At 33.5% G+C, this 16,118-nt stretch overlaps 1 protein-coding gene across 1 annotated transcript in view; it reads right to left on the minus strand.

The window, feature by feature from the left end:
* Nucleotides 1–11,440, minus strand: part of ODF2L (outer dense fiber of sperm tails 2 like) — a 30,512-nt gene extending 19,072 nt beyond the window's left edge. Inside the window, 8 exon segments of the mRNA XM_021690131.1 lie at nucleotides 1,877–1,960; nucleotides 1,962–2,063; nucleotides 5,569–5,685; nucleotides 6,210–6,281; nucleotides 6,406–6,465; nucleotides 7,912–8,037; nucleotides 8,936–9,068; nucleotides 11,328–11,440. Coding sequence (XP_021545806.1) covers nucleotides 1,877–1,960; nucleotides 1,962–2,063; nucleotides 5,569–5,685; nucleotides 6,210–6,281; nucleotides 6,406–6,465; nucleotides 7,912–8,037; nucleotides 8,936–9,068; nucleotides 11,328–11,440 — 807 coding nt within the window.
* Nucleotides 11,441–16,118: the final 4,678 nt, after the last annotated feature.

The following is a 16,118-nucleotide window of genomic DNA, read 5'->3' on the forward strand; positions in this document are numbered from 1 at the left end:
GTGCCTGGCATACAGAAGATGCTCAATAAATAACTGTCAAATGAATTTACTCTTTACAAACCCACCTAGTGAGCTATAGTCATTGTGTCCCCTGTCTACATTCTACAGGACGACAAACTCACTGGGAGGACAATAACAATAATTATTAATCAGAAGACCCAGAAGTAATAATGATAGCAGACAGTATTTACTGGGGCTTCTTTCTTTCCTTCTATCATTCATCCAGTCACAGAACAAGCATTTATTTAGCATCTACTATATGCAAGACTTTTTTGGCTTATACTTTTTTACAGTAATGTTGTTGATACGTTGAATAAAGCCTAGTATTGTTTTCATATTTTATGTAAAATGAATTTTAATTTGCACAATGAAGTATATAAGTTGGGATATATATATATATATATATATATGAAGTGTAAGTTAGGCAATATACTATAATGTAAAGATACTCGGAAATTTTATCTATAAAATAAATGCTATGAAGGGAATTCAAGATATGATATGACTGTTGTGGGACTACTTCAAAAGGAGTGGTCAAGGAAGGCCCCTCTGAAGAGATGACAATTAAAAAGATACCTGAATGATCAAAAAAGAACCAGCTATTGTGAATCCAAGAAGAACATTACAGCCAGAGATAACAGCAAACAATAAAACTCTACTCATTAGAGGAACAGAAAGGAGGCCAATATGGCAAAATTATAGGATGGCCAGGCACTGTGCTTTGATATATATTTCTTCATTTAGTCCTCTCTACAATCATATGAAATAGGAATATTATTATCTCCTATTTTATAGATGAGGAAACAGAATCTTAGAGAGGTTAAATACCTCACCCAAAGTCACAAGATGAACAAGCAGAAGAGCCTTCCTATACCATGATCTGGGGTATGCGTGACATGATGCTATCTAAACAGGAAAATCCCGAGAATGTTAATGACTTGATTAGCTTTCACCACTCAACAATATTTTCAGGCATTCAACTCAGTCTAATGACCTTCTAGATTTTGAACTTAGTCCTTAATTCTTTTTGTCTAGTTAGATTCTTCTGAATGTCGTTCATCTTTAAGTGTTAACACCTGAGCTTATAAAATATCAAGTTGTTTTGTGTACACAAGAAAGTTTATGCAAGTCCACTTTCATTTCTAAAAGCTTCTAATAATTCTGTAAGCCTTAACATCAGTTCTTAAGAGGTGGAATACCCATGAGACATTAAAAAGAGTAAATATTTTATCAATTGCTAATTGAATAAATACAATAATTCAACAAAAACAACAAAGCACTAAGTCCAGTTTTCAACTTTGTACGACACCCAAAGATAACTTTCACATGGTGTGTTTACGTCAGTGAATGGCTTTAAGTGCATTACAAAGTTCAAATGAAGTGAATTACTGAATACAGTCATATGGTCTAATAACATAAATCAGCATTTCCCAAACTGGTGTTCCTTAGAACCAGTTCCAAGAGCTGTTTTGTGGGTAAAACAAGAGTTCTGTGGTTAAATAAGTGGGGAGAAACTCTGAGTTCAAAACTCTTCATTATGCTGTTTTACTTTGCCTACTCAGGGCCTTTAATATGCTAATGTACACTGTCCATTTCCAAGGGGGAATATGTATGAACTGCTACCCTTAGCTTGCCATAGATGCACTGGGACACTTTTAATATATCCTTTAATAAAGTTCCCAAGGAAATACTGATATAATTCAATATGCAAATGTGACATTTTCTATAACCTTTCAAAACAGACTAAAGCAAAAGAGTGTGAGTGAGGTTTTCCTAGTATCAGTAGCACTAAGAGAAGATTATTATATTAAGCAATATGACATTAACTACATAACCTAAGGGCATAGGACAGTTAAGGAAGAATGTATAAACTTACCTGATCTCTAATTTGGGAGGTAAGGTTTTCCATGTCTCCAGTAAAGTGTTTAAGCCTTTGTCTGTAAATTTTAGATGCCTTTTTTTAGAGCTACAGTTTTTTGCTTGCTTGATTCTTTCATTGCTACAGCTTCGTGCTTATTCTTTCTCAGCTGTAAGTTCCATTCGGTTATCTTGGTTTCTAAGCTCTAAAAAAATATTAGTAGTACTTAAATTATTTTAGAACTCCAATGTTTATGTCAACATTGTAAAAATATGTAAATAATCTTCCACAGATTTTATCAAAAGGATTAATCATAGGACTAATAAAAAGCAAAACAGTAAAGAAAGGTGGTTTCACCAATGCTTATTTGTAACATTATAGAATGCAAATTTAAAATATATAAGCCTACCTAAAACTAATCCTACTCTTATTAAAGACACTAATATTGGTGATTACAGCACATTTTTTAAACTTTTGTAATTAACTAGAACTTGTTAAAATTTCACATCTAGAATATTATACATAGTACTAGTTACTGAAAATCAAAAACTGTAATTGAGCTGGAGACAATTCAAACAAATTACACAAAGCTCAAAGGAATCAGTAGCTCCCTACATATGTCAGGGCTTTTCAGTTGAAATGATAAAGGCTTAAAGGACGTAAGATCAAAATCTATAGATCACAAAAAATGTAGATGAGATAGACTTATTTTGCAAATTTTAATTTACTAGAATTAAGGGGCATGCCTTGACATTTAAAAGAGTTACATCAAGGAGAATAAAAGTACTGCTTTATCCAATGAGTAGTAACCTTATGGAAGTTACTATTCCAAGACTGAAGAGGTTTAGATGAGTAACTATCAGATCCACAACAGTAAGGGTGAAAAGATGTTTGAGGGGCATGTTTCTATCCATTGAAATTGATGGTGTTAATTGGGCATGACTGTTTCCTTACATAACTAGAGACAGAATAATAGGCTGGGTGGATGATGGATATGATTTAGTGTGATAACTCTCATGCTTTTATTTCAAATTATTTTAAGGCTTTGTATTTAAAGTATTTGACTACTAAATATCTAAGAATTTAGAGACCTGAGGCTTTAATGCTTTTACATTTTTTGAAAGTTGTATAATACTGAAAAAAAAATATTATAGAATTTAGGTTTTAGTTTAACATTTCTTAGACAATCATTTTAATGAAAAAAATCAAAGGAGTCAAAGTAAAAGACTGGGTTTTCTACTTAACTCCATGATCAATAAAAACTATGCTTCTTAACTTCCACTAGAATTTAGATTAAGAAGTACATATTAAATAAGATTTAAAGACTAGCCCTCTTTGAAAAGTGCACTCGGTAGATTAAGACAAGCAGCAAAATACTGTTAAACAGGGGCACCTGGGTGGCTCAGTCGGTTAAGCGTCTGCCTTCGTCTCAGGTCATTATCCCAGGGTCCTAGGATCGAGTCCCACATCAGGCTCCCTATTCCACAGGGAGCCTGCTTCTCCCTCTCCCTACTGCTCCTCCTGCTCGTGCTCTCTCTCTGACAAATAAATAAAATCTTAAAAAAAAAATACTGTTAAAGAGTCTCTAGAAGTCTACTTAAACTAAAAAAACCCCATGAAATGTTTTAATAAGTTGTTGGGGGAAAACAAGTATGAGTAAGAGCAGTACAAGTCTACTGAAGAGAACAGACTCCACAGGAAGTACAGCTGCCATTCCTCTAGGAAACCACAGGGTGTCATCAGCACACCATGAATAATCGCTACACTTTCATAAAGCACTTTAAACACCAAGGTGAAATAAATCCTTTGGAACAAGATTCCAGTCAGAACTTCCTCACTAGATTTATCCTATCCCACATTTGAGCACTATTAGGAAGTATACTAAACTATCAAATTATTTTTATGGTTTCAAAATAAATGACTCTTCGCAGTCTCTTGCCAAACGAATGGACATACATTTAAAGTCAACTATTTGCCTTTCCTTATTTCCAAGGAGCTCTACATGCTGCATATTATAAAGATAATTATTCTGTTTCTTCTAAATTGTGAAAATATTTATTCCTAACTGCTATATTATTAAGATCTTGAAAGAAAAATGGGTTAAAGTATCTTTGGAATACTTCTCAGAGAACTAAAACGTAAATTTTTCAAGACCTATTAAAATGAATTGACTCACTGGAGTTAAAACTAAAATATTAAATGAGATTTATGTTGCCAAACTGAGTTCATTATCTTTGTACTCCAAAAAGAACCTTGTGAAACCTAAATCGAAGAACTAAATTCTGACCGCCCCCCCCCAATAACTTAATGCCTTAAATTCCAAAATTGTATGTTACAGGGAGGGTAGAAAAATCAGTAACCTAATGCAACTTCTTGTAATTATTTCTAAACAGCAGGGTTTTTGTAAAGGGATTTAAAGTATTAGAAGAATGTCATGGCAAAATCTTAAGATTTTAGTCTTATATTCTCTAAATTATCATATGAAATTGTTAAAATTAACTTTAAAATATCACTTAATATTTCATTTTTAAATTGAAGAAAATGTTTTCAAAAATTTCCCAAATGCTATTTGAGGACATAACTAAAACTTGTGGAAGATAAATTGTGATAGATGATTATCTAAGGTGTTAAATCACGTGTATTCTATTGTATTTACCATGACAGGCTAATGCAGTATCAACTCTAGTTCATCTGTAATGCCCTAGGACTCCCACGCAAACGACACAGGGAACAAATGGGAGAAACTGCTTAAAAAGCACAGGTAGGAGGACAAAGGGTAAAATTTACATTCCGCATAAGCCTGCTTAATGTCCCCTTACTGGGCAAAAGCTTTTCATCCTTGAAGAAAAACAAAAACCAAAACACCCCAAGCGCAGTCTTGAAACATGCCACAGGTTGCAAACATCTGCCATGATTCAGGAGCGCAAAAGCAAAGAGAAATTTAACACTGATGTCCTCACACTCCAGGGGGGTTATCATTGTACACTTCTCTTCTCCAAGTGAGAACACTGCTTCTTTTCCTTTGGCAAAAATAATGACAATAGATCCAGTCAGCTTGTGTCATGTCATAGTGACCTCAAGTTCTTATTTCAAAGTGCCTGTGAGGCTTCCAGAAGAGTATTAAAACCACTGAGTTTAAACCAAAATATTCCCCTTAATGACACTGCTAAAAAAAACTGCATGACAAGAATGTTACTCAGTTTTCTAAACACCAAAGCTAAGTAACTGATTTTAGGGTTGTTACCATTCATGACAAACACAAAAAATAATAAGCATTTACTGACTGCCTACTAAATGTGAGTATGTATTTATGTGTAGATGTAGAAAATAGACAGGAATACTATATCCCAAAATATTAATAATGGTTTCAGTATTTTTAAATTATTTTAACTTTTTCCTTTGTATTTTACAAATTTTCCACAATAAACATAAATTAACTATATAATGGGAAAGATTTTTTTTTTTTAATTCAAGCTCTATAAATCCTTCCTAGACTGGTATTAAAGAGAGAGAGCATTTCTATCTTGGGATTTAGAACCAAATCTTTAGATGGGCCAGAAATCTTAAGATCTGCCTCAGATATGTATTTCCCATGGCAACACTTAAATTGAATTCTTCCAAAACCACCAAATTCCAGAACTAAGGAAGGGCTTTATAGTTGTTCATTAATTTTATCACTTAAACTATAAAAATGACTGAATATTTATAACCTTTATGTATTCTTTTAATTTATCATTCTCTGCTTCCTTTTTATGAATTTGGAGCTGTAGTCGTTCATGTACTACTTTTACTGATTGTGAAAAACGGTTTGCTTTCAAAGCATTTGCCTGTAACATAGAAAACAAAAAAAAATGTGTTATTTGATATATTTCTCCACAATCTTTAATTTTATCCATATTTAGACATGATCTAAAAAGTTGATAAAAAGCAAAGCACCACTTCACATTAACCATGACCCCCCCCATTATAAATTGTACATAAAACTATGGGGCTATTTTCCCCTCCCCCCTTTTATTTAATGGCTCCTGATAATCTCCTTTTAAAAATTCCTACCTATCCTAAGTAAATTATATCTAAAATGCTCCTATAAACACTAAAATTCCTTAATTTATACTAAAATTGAGATACAAATTTATTCATAGTTCCTAATATATAGTGATTTATGCAATTACCCTGACTTAAAGACCATAAAAATCTTTCAAAAAGAAACTAAAAAAACTTGTAAAATATCCAAATAATGTAAAAACACTTCTGTGTCTATTTCTGAGGATATGGGGGCCAGGATGGAAAGAAGGAAAAGAGGGAGTCAATATTAAGAAAATATGATGGATTAAGCTCAAAATTTGCTTACCTTTTCATTCTGAAACAAACAAGAAAGTTCTTGAATATAGGTCTCCTTTTCACGTACCTTCTTCTTAAGATTCTTCAGCAAATATAATGTAAGAGTTAGAAATATCACAATTTGGATAATGTTGGCTAATTTTATAAAACCAAGCAACATATAAATAAAAAATGTCAGAGTAGACACAAAGTACAAAAAGACTTACAGTATTTTCACTTTCATTATCAGTTAGCTTCTCTAACATGCTGGATAAACTGTCCCCTACCTATGAAAAAAAGATATTATAAATCAGTATTGACAAACATAGTTCTCTACATATAAAAGTAGGAAGAGGAATAAGCATCACTTAAGAAATTAATACGGACAACTATTATGCACAGTTCAGACTTTTAAAAAGGTCATCAGATGGATTTTTGCCTAAGTGTTCCAAATCATCTTTTGTCCACAGTTTATGAAATTATATACTAATTTCTAAATAACACCTCAGACAACACAAGCCAATGACACAAAAACCACAAAAATCTTGTATACAAAGGAAGCTCACCGTGCTGCTTATAAATAGGTAAAAAATATAAACCACCTTAATTTTAGCAAGTAAGATTATTTTTAAAGAATCACAGCACATTAGTAAAAGAATTCTATGTAGATATTTTAAATGAGAACATAGAAAAATGTTTATTCACTTTGAGGGTCACACTCCTGCTTGGGAATGTGAAAAGCTATGAATTCCTTTCACCCAAAAGTATTTGTGCCATGTACATCTAATGCAAAATTGCACACACAATTTCATGGACTGCATGAAGCCCACTCTTGGGACTCTGTAGAAGGACACAGTGGAATTGCTTGGCATACATATATTTTCATTTCTCTTGGATATAAACAACTTGTAAATAAATGTTCACAGCAGCTTTATGCATAACAGCCAAAAACTGAAGCAACCTAAATATCCATCAACTGAGGAATGGACAAATAAAAATGGAATAGCCATACAATGAAATATTATTCAGCAATAAAGAGGAATGAAGCACTGACATGTGCTACAACATATTTGACCTTAAAGGCACTATGCTAAATGAAAGGCGGTTATGAAGAACCACATTTTATATGAATCTATTTACATGAAATTTCCAGAATGAGCAAATTCATAAAAACAGAAAGGAGATAATAGGGTAAGGAGGGGTGGGTGGGGTTGGGAGGTAGGCGAACTTCTAAAGGACCTGGGGGGGGGGGGTGGAGTTCTTTTTGTGGTGATGAAAATGCTCTAACATTGACTGTGGGGATTGCTGCACAGTTCTGCAACTACACTCAAAATCACTGAAGTGTGCACTTTAAATGGGTGAATTGTATGGTATGTGAATTATCTCTCAACAAACTGCTAACCCCAAAAATAAATGAATGTATGAATACAATGGTACAATGGAGCTTAAATTCTAAGAAAATTTTATTTTCATCAGCTGAAATGAAATATAACAATGAAAAATTCTGAGATAGAAAATACAAATATATTTTCTATAAAAACATGCTGCTTTCCTGTAGAACTATTTGTGAAACGTTAAGAGTAAGGGTTAGTTTCATGACTGACATTTCAAATGAAAATTCAAGAATTATTTCCATTTCAAATATACCAATAATTCAATTTCTACAGTTTCAGAAATAGCAAATCCTTCAAGGGAGAAATATATCTATTAAATTAGTGCTTAGGGGTCCTTACTTGTTGGTATTCTGTCTTTCTAAGATGTTCTAAAGCTTGTTTTACACGTTTAAAAGTGTCTAATTCTTTTGTTAATATTTCCTTCTGTTCAGAAATCTTCTTCAAATTGGATGCAAAAAGATTAGCCTGATGAAATATAAGAACCACATACCCATTTTAAGATACAGCATTTAAAAAAAAAAAAAAAATCTAAAAAGATACAGCATTAAGACACTCTAAAATACAACATTGCTATTATCAAAGAATACTTTATCCTAGTAACAAAATCATTTTTGCATATAGTAAGAGTAAATTTTGCCAAGCTTATTAATAGTACATTAAAGTACATTGCACAGGGGCGCCTGGGTGGCTCAGTCGTTAAGCGTCTGCCTTCGGCTCAGGTCATGATCCCAGGGTCCTGGGATCGAGCCCCACATCGGGTTCCCTGCTCAGCCGGGAGCCTGCTTCTCCCTCTCCCACTCGCCCTGCTTGTGTTTCCTCTCTAGCTGTCTTTCTCTCTCTATCAAATAAATAAAATCTTTAAAATAAATAAATAAATAAATAAATAAATAAAGTACATTGTATATTAAAGTAATGAAATCAAAATAAGGGCTTAAGCCCGAAGTGTTTCAGGCATTTATTTTAATGAAACTAATAGAATACAATCTATTTTTGTCTCTAACTCAAACTTCAGGACACTGAAATTTTAGAATACAGGTTTCTATTCTATACAAAACTATAGAAAATAGATATATTTCATCTCTTAGAATATTTGTTTAAATTCACTCTTGAAATAGTTGACTCTCTAGTTCAATTTTGGGTAAGTTAAGCACCAAGCTTAGCCTCTTAACAAGTGCATGCCTGAGATTATCTCTGAAGAAAAGAATTGCAGCTAATGACATAGGAGACTGATAAACCTGCAATTTTTAATATCAAATACCAGTATGTGAGCATAACTGTGTTTCGATACAAGACTGCAGTTAATGCATTCTGAGTATTATGCTAGCTGTCTATTTTATTAGATGTTCATAAGTCAGGTACTCACATTTTCAAAACTAATCTCTTCAATGGTATCCTTAAATAATGGCAAAAATAATTCTACAGAACAGATTGCCAACTCAGCTTCCTTAAATGTTGCTTCCAGGTCAGTCTTTTCATTTAGGATGTCCTGCTTTAGACTAATTAGATACGCACAAATAAAATTTAAGTTAAATCTGTCACATAAACTAGTTATACTTTTTATGCAAATATAGCACAGCGTTAACTCAATATTACAGTTCCACAAATTGCTCTCCAAAATATAACAGTAAATGGTCACTGAAAATGTATGAAATTTTTCCTATACTCCCCTATTTTTCTATACTTAATATACACAGAGAAAGTTTTTAAAACGTTTAGATATGTAAAACACAAAAACCACCAACAGCAATGCTTCACTGTGCTACTTGTAATTGTTCAACATCTCTTTTCTGGTTTGTAAAATGATTTGTGTGAATGTGTTTATGTCTTTTTTACTTCCCTTTTTACTCCCTACTCCAAACCCAAAAGATTTGTCTTTCTAGACCTTATTCCCAAATGCTTTCTTGAAACTTGCTGTTCTTCACAAAAAAAATTCCTCCAGAAGAACAAATAAGCTAAACAAACGGAACACAAAAAACTAAAGCTCTCCACATTGCAAAAATCCTTCACACTTGGCTTTATAATACATTATCATCATTCAAAACAAAACTATTAATATTTGCCTTCTTGATTACCTAGACACTACTGTGTATCACTGTAAGAGATATCTCTTTGGTTACATTTTTACATCCTGAAATCAGGATGCTTCCTGTAATCTTTGTTAAGAAGCAGTCCTGAGCTCTTTCCTGCACATGCCCAGAACTAAAAGTGTCAAATGCTTTCAAGAATGCCCCAGAGATGGTGTGTAGCACTTTTTAACCCCTAGGAATGGACGGCCATAGAGGGGTTAAAGGAGCTGGTGAACTAGGAATGTTTAGCAACATTCCAGAAGCAAGACTCCAATATAGGCTTGCTGAATATTATTAGAGCCCAGCACCAATAAATTTTAGTTCAGTTAAAGATAGTCCTAAGAAATGCCACATCGCCAATACTCTTAATAGCAAGGACAACTCTGAGTCAAAAAGTGACTAAGAGTTGGATATTGAGTATAAAAAAATTTTGAGAATACCCTACTTTATTTCACTTACGTTTTATTTTTTATTTTTATTTTTTTAAAAGCATAGTTATTTGAAGTCAAAAATCTATGTATAATTAAGTTTGAAGGAGCTTTTTCAATATTTATAAACAAAATAAATCATAAGAAAGCATTGTATCTTTCTTCAATAGGCAGTTTTTCTTTCTTTACAAAACAATATAATGGCTCATCAACCACTGATGGGATCTTAGAGGCTATGTCAGAAAGCAGACTGTGTTCTTAATTACTGCTGGCTTAACATGATGGGTATAAGATGTTGGCTATAAATGACAGTTGTCCATTATTAAAAACCATGGGCAGAAGAAAGTCAAGAATGGTTATATATGACCAAATATCACTGTCATTTACAACAAGCTAAATAGAAACTGGACTATACTATCAACGGTGACAATAATGGTGTTTTGAGGCTGTCATTTTTGGGGGCCCATGGGTGGCTCAGTTGGTTGTCTACCTTCAGCTCAGGCCATGGTCCCGGGGTCATGGGATCAAGCCCTGCATCAGGCTCCCTGCTCAGCGGGGAGCCTGCTGCTCCTCCTGCTTGTGTTCTTTCTCTCTCTCAAATAAATACATAAAATCTTTAAAAAAAAAAAAACTTGTCGTCTTGGTAAGCAGTGAGTCATATAAATAGCAAGTGTATTCCCTATTTTTTTTAAGATTTTATTTATTTGTGGGGAGGGGCAAAGGGAGAGGGAAAGAGAAAATCTCAAGCAGACTCCCCACTGAGCGTGGAGCCCAACGCGGGGCTCAATTCCACGACGCTGAGATCATGACCTGACCAAAATCAAGAGCTGAACACTCAACCAACTGAACCACTCAGGCACCCCGTGTATTCCTTATTCTAAAGGAGATAGCAAAATATGACAGGTATTTGTTATATAGCAATGTTCCAAATGACAGTGAATTAGTACTCATCAACTACATTTCCAACATTCCATAGTACTTCTATTTTCATTTATCTTAGCTATAAGGCTTAATACTTTAATAATTCTCAATAGATAAGGCTTTCATTTTTATTTGCTTTCATTAAGATTTCAAAAACCTAGCCCAATTCTGCTAAATGAGTACTGATTTGTAATCAGGGTAAATAAATACATGAATTGCTAGATTTGAAGAAGATACTCTTGAAAGAATGCTGTATTTGATTCAAATAATTTACAGTATGGACAAAACATGAAATGTTGAAATCAGAAAATTAGATATCCCCTGCTATTATTGAAAATACCAGCTGAGATGACTTTCACTGGCAGCCTGTGGTAAATGTTCGTCCTCTGGTGTACTTGTAAAATGAGAACATAGTTTCTCTGAATGACTTCCATCAATTGAAGGCTTCTCCATAAATTTGGTAAATGGATTTATAGGTGGCTTCCACAACAACTTTTCTTCATAAGCTGAAAGCTAGGAAATATTTTAGTTATTAAACTTATCTCAGTAGGTTCTTTTTTCTGTCATTACTCTATAAAATAAAAATCCTAAACATGTATAAAGAATTATATTTTACAGACAAAATAGAAATTATAACTGCTACTCATTTGTGATACTAATTCAAAAAGTATCAAAATTGCATTGCCCAAGCATTCAACAATTGCCAAATCCATACACTCTCCAAAAGGCCTGTTATTTTCTACATAACCACAAGAATGTAGAAATTTTTATTAATCTATTTCTTGAAGTATTATAGCATCTTAATCCAGTCAAACTAGAAAATAAATATAAAAACTACGGTTAACTCTGGTCCTTAGTTTCATTATATCTACCCAATAGGAAATGTATGTTATGTATGCCTAGAATAGAAATTTCATATACTTTTCAAAGTATTTGGCAACAATAGCTACAAAAAGATTAAGTTATTCTTTTGAAAGTAGACCTTACAAAATTAAATTAATTTATTCCTATTTCCCAGCTCAATCTAGGATACTCTTTGGTGGTAACAAATAGACAGATACTTCTAAGTTTTACTAAAGAACTGTTTTCACTCAAACTTAGCGGTGTCATTTTTTAAACAGGAATACGCATGAATTTCTTCAGAACTGTTCCATTTTAAGTAATAAATTAGTGCTTTAGCAATCATTAAGGCTGTGTTTTCACAACTCTAATATATGGTAATGTGTCTCCCTGACTTCATTTTATATTTATACAAAATCAAATGTTATATTTAAGATCTTCAGGGTTTTCAGAGATATTTTACCTCTTTGTAATTTATTTTTATAAACCTGTATTTTACAATACATTTGGTCAAGAATTTTCAATACTTTAAGTAGATGTGAAGAAATTATAAGTTGAAAATTACTTGTATTTCTAAAATGACACTTTGAAAGTGTCTGTAAAAATACATCTATTTTTGTCTGAAGGTTCTATACACTACAGAAACAAGTATTTAGGATATAGACCAAAGAAATGCATGCTCATATTTTTGAAATACCAACAACTCATGTACAAATGGAACTGCTAATTAATCTACAGATACCTAAGATGATCTACTTGAATGCTGAAATATGAAACATCTGTTGGTAAGACATAACAGTATTTTGAGCTATCTGAAGTCTTAAAGAATTAAAGAAGAATTAAAAATAGATGGATACAAAAAATCAAATGAAAAACCAAACCTAAGAGTGAAGAAGAATATGATCTAGATAAATCACTGCAATCAACAGTACTATCATCTACTGATTTGTTTGGTTCCAATAGCTACCCCACTCACAGGGGAACTGGTATTTACCTTTCATTCATTCACTTGTTTAAAATTTCTTGCTCTGCACACTGGAATCTCAAGAAAGAATACCTTATTTACATTTGAATCCTTAGCAGCTACAAGCCTTATAAAAGCTAAGCAGTAATTGAAGGAGAGGACTCAAGGCTTAGAGCAGTTAATGTGATGAATAAAGGCAGTTGCTTTTTACTTATTCACTTCATTGATTCATCTTTTGGGGGAATCATTAAAAGAAAAATGTTTCCTATATTTTGAATAAAAATTCAAAAATTAAGAGGATTAGGGATCTTCAACTGGTAGGCATATTTTTTTTTTTTTAAAGATTTTTATTTATTTATTTGACAGAGAGAGACACAGCGAGAGAGGGAACACAAGCAGGGGGAGCGGGAGAGAGAGAAGCAGGCTTCCTGCAGAGCAGGGAGCCTGATGCGGGGCTCGATCCCAGGACGCTGGGATCATGACCTGAGCCGAAGGCAGACGCTTAACGACTGAGCCACCCACGTGCCCCGGTAGGCATATTTTATAAGATTCAGTTTGGTATTAGTATTTTAAATGAGTTCTTACTTGGCTCTGTGGGCTATTGGCAGCTATTTATACAATTTTTCTAAAAGTTTTATCACAAGATGAAATACTACATTTTTCTGCTTCATCACCTGTAAAAAGTAACTGTGCCTTATCTTAAAGGGTAAACAAATAAAATTAACACACTGTAAAAACAGAGATCTTAGAATGACTCTTAGCCCAACATTCAAAAATGTTATCTTCATTACTGATTCTCAAAACAGAGAGAACTATATAAGTCAAGTCTCAGATATATCCATAGAAATTATCAACAATTATATTATTACAATCTAGAAATATTTTCCAGGATAAAAATTGTTCAAAGGTTCCAAGGCACTCCACTATTTTTGTGTTGTGACAATATTATAACCAAAAACATATGTATGCTGAACAATTTTCTTTAGCATAAAAAGTCCTACCTTTATAAAAAAATGCTATCATTTTAGTGAGCCAAATGTATTCCTCTATGGAAAAGATGTTTCACCAGAAAATGTTTTCAATTACATGGAATATACTGCCAATTGACAAATATACTCCTGTACAACTTGGTGGTGAAACAAAGACACATATTCTGCACACATATTTAATAACCAAACCCCTAAAGATTAGCAACTTAAATATATTTTAATGTTTAAAGAATTAAATTTCCTATACTGAGATGACTTTACCAGTCCCCTATCAAAAAGGCATGTACTTAAAGCTTTTTCCAGGCGTGGTCATGGTTTACACTGACCCAGCTACACTCACTAAAGTATGTTCCATTTGGCCAACAACAAGCATTTGAGGGATGGCTGTTCAGGGACTATACTACTGGCCATGGTCAGAGAAAAGAAAGATCCCAGCTCATGCCCTTCCTTAGCATCTAGATTGCTCTAAGTAAATAAACCAGCTGCAAATATATATTTAAAACTAATCTCTCCAAAGAGAAAAGCGTAAGAATCTCACAGATTTCAATTTGTTTTGCCAAACATTAATTCTTGGAAAACAAGCTCCCATTGGCTTCAAACAAAAGCACACAACTTCTCCTGAAAAATTCACTGAAATATTCAGCAAAGAACACAAAGTAGATATAGGAATGCTTCTCATCTCTCTCACTATTCTTCACACTAGTCAAAGTTTACTAAAGAATTGTAGAGTCCTGCAAAACAAATGTGAGTATGACAAAAAGAAAGAGAAAAAGGCATTCTAGGTACAGGGTCAAGTACAAGCAAGAGGAAGGAATCATGAAAGGACATGATTTACAAGGGCAAGTGGCAAAGGATAAAACTGGACACAATGAAGTGGTCACTGTATGCCAAGCTCAAAAGCTTGAATTTTTTCCTAAAGGTTAAGACAGACCATTAAATCATTTTAAGCAGGATAATAACAGATCAAAAGTGCATCTTTAAAAGATAAATGTAGTGGTATTTTGGAGAATGGACCAGGTATATGGAGGGGAGAAGAGTAGAAGCAGTGAAACCGGTTATTACGGTCCCAGAGAAATGAAATTCCACCATTCTTTTCCTAGAAAAAATTTTGAAGAAATCAAAAGTTGTTTCCACTGGTGATAAAAACAAACAAACAAACAAACAAACTTGAAAAACAATGAAGGAATTAGAATAGCAAGAGATTCAGTACAGAAAGTGACCAAATATAACTCTTCATTTACCCATAACCATCTGAATGGATTGCTCCACATACCTGTTCCAGAAAATGACAGCTTATCCCTTTAAGTACCAAAATTAACTTGCGAGCTTGAAGAAAACCTCCTGAAAGTATTATTTCTTCTTTCTCAAACAGAGTACAAGTAGCCTGAACATAATTTAACCATTCCTTGATGACCCAGAGGCAGCATATTAAAATGAAATATTGGGCCAGACTCACCTGTTCTTAGTCCTTAGAACCACCTGACATGGACAACTCTAAGCCACAGCAGGCCTTAGTTGCCTCTTCTACATAATGAGAAAAAAACTTTGCCAGCCAAAGCTGTGGGGAGGTTTGAACAGAATGAAGTAGCACTTACAGGTGGGGGTTTTTGTTCGTTTGAATGTTTTTTTTTAAATTTAGGGTCCCTTTGGATCATTGTTGGGGTTGCTTTCCCACCAGGTCTTTTCTTTAAATTTTTTCATCTTAAAAAAAAAAAATCATACTGAGTCAATCACTATTCCTTAAAATACTTGCAGGCCTGAGTTATCTGTATAAAACCAACTTTTCAAAACAATTCTTTCAAGATCTGTTCCTTACAGAATCATTACAAATCATCTACGAAGTAGTCATAAATTGAGTACTACTAAACCAGAGCCCACGGGAAAACAACTGACTTCCAAAAGAATTGAGTTTGGTGGGTAGATGTTATGTCAACCTCATTGCTATACTCAGCTCCTTGGGTCTCATTCATTTGTACAATATAAACAAAGCCACTTTCTCATGCCTTTCGGTTTTTTGGGTACAAAAACCATATTATTTATACACATCAACCGTGAAAGTAGAAGAAAGAGAGGCAGAAAATGGATACCTAGCTGTTAAAGAATTAGGAACATGACCATGACATTCTTATTCTAAGGAGAAGGAAAGCAAACTAATTTTAAAAACAGGTTTTCTGTGGTTTGTTCCTTTAACTAGGCAAGTAGTGTTTAAAACTACTCCAAGAACCTCATTAATTCAAAAACACCTGAAACCTTAGTATGGGCGAGATGACAGGGAAACTTTGTCTCCGAAATAGACATCCTAAATACCTGCCCCAGTGTGGCTATGGTTTTCTCAATC

This window comes from Neomonachus schauinslandi, chromosome 4 (assembly GCF_002201575.2).
Source record: "Neomonachus schauinslandi chromosome 4, ASM220157v2, whole genome shotgun sequence".
NCBI lineage: Eukaryota > Metazoa > Chordata > Mammalia > Carnivora > Phocidae > Neomonachus > Neomonachus schauinslandi.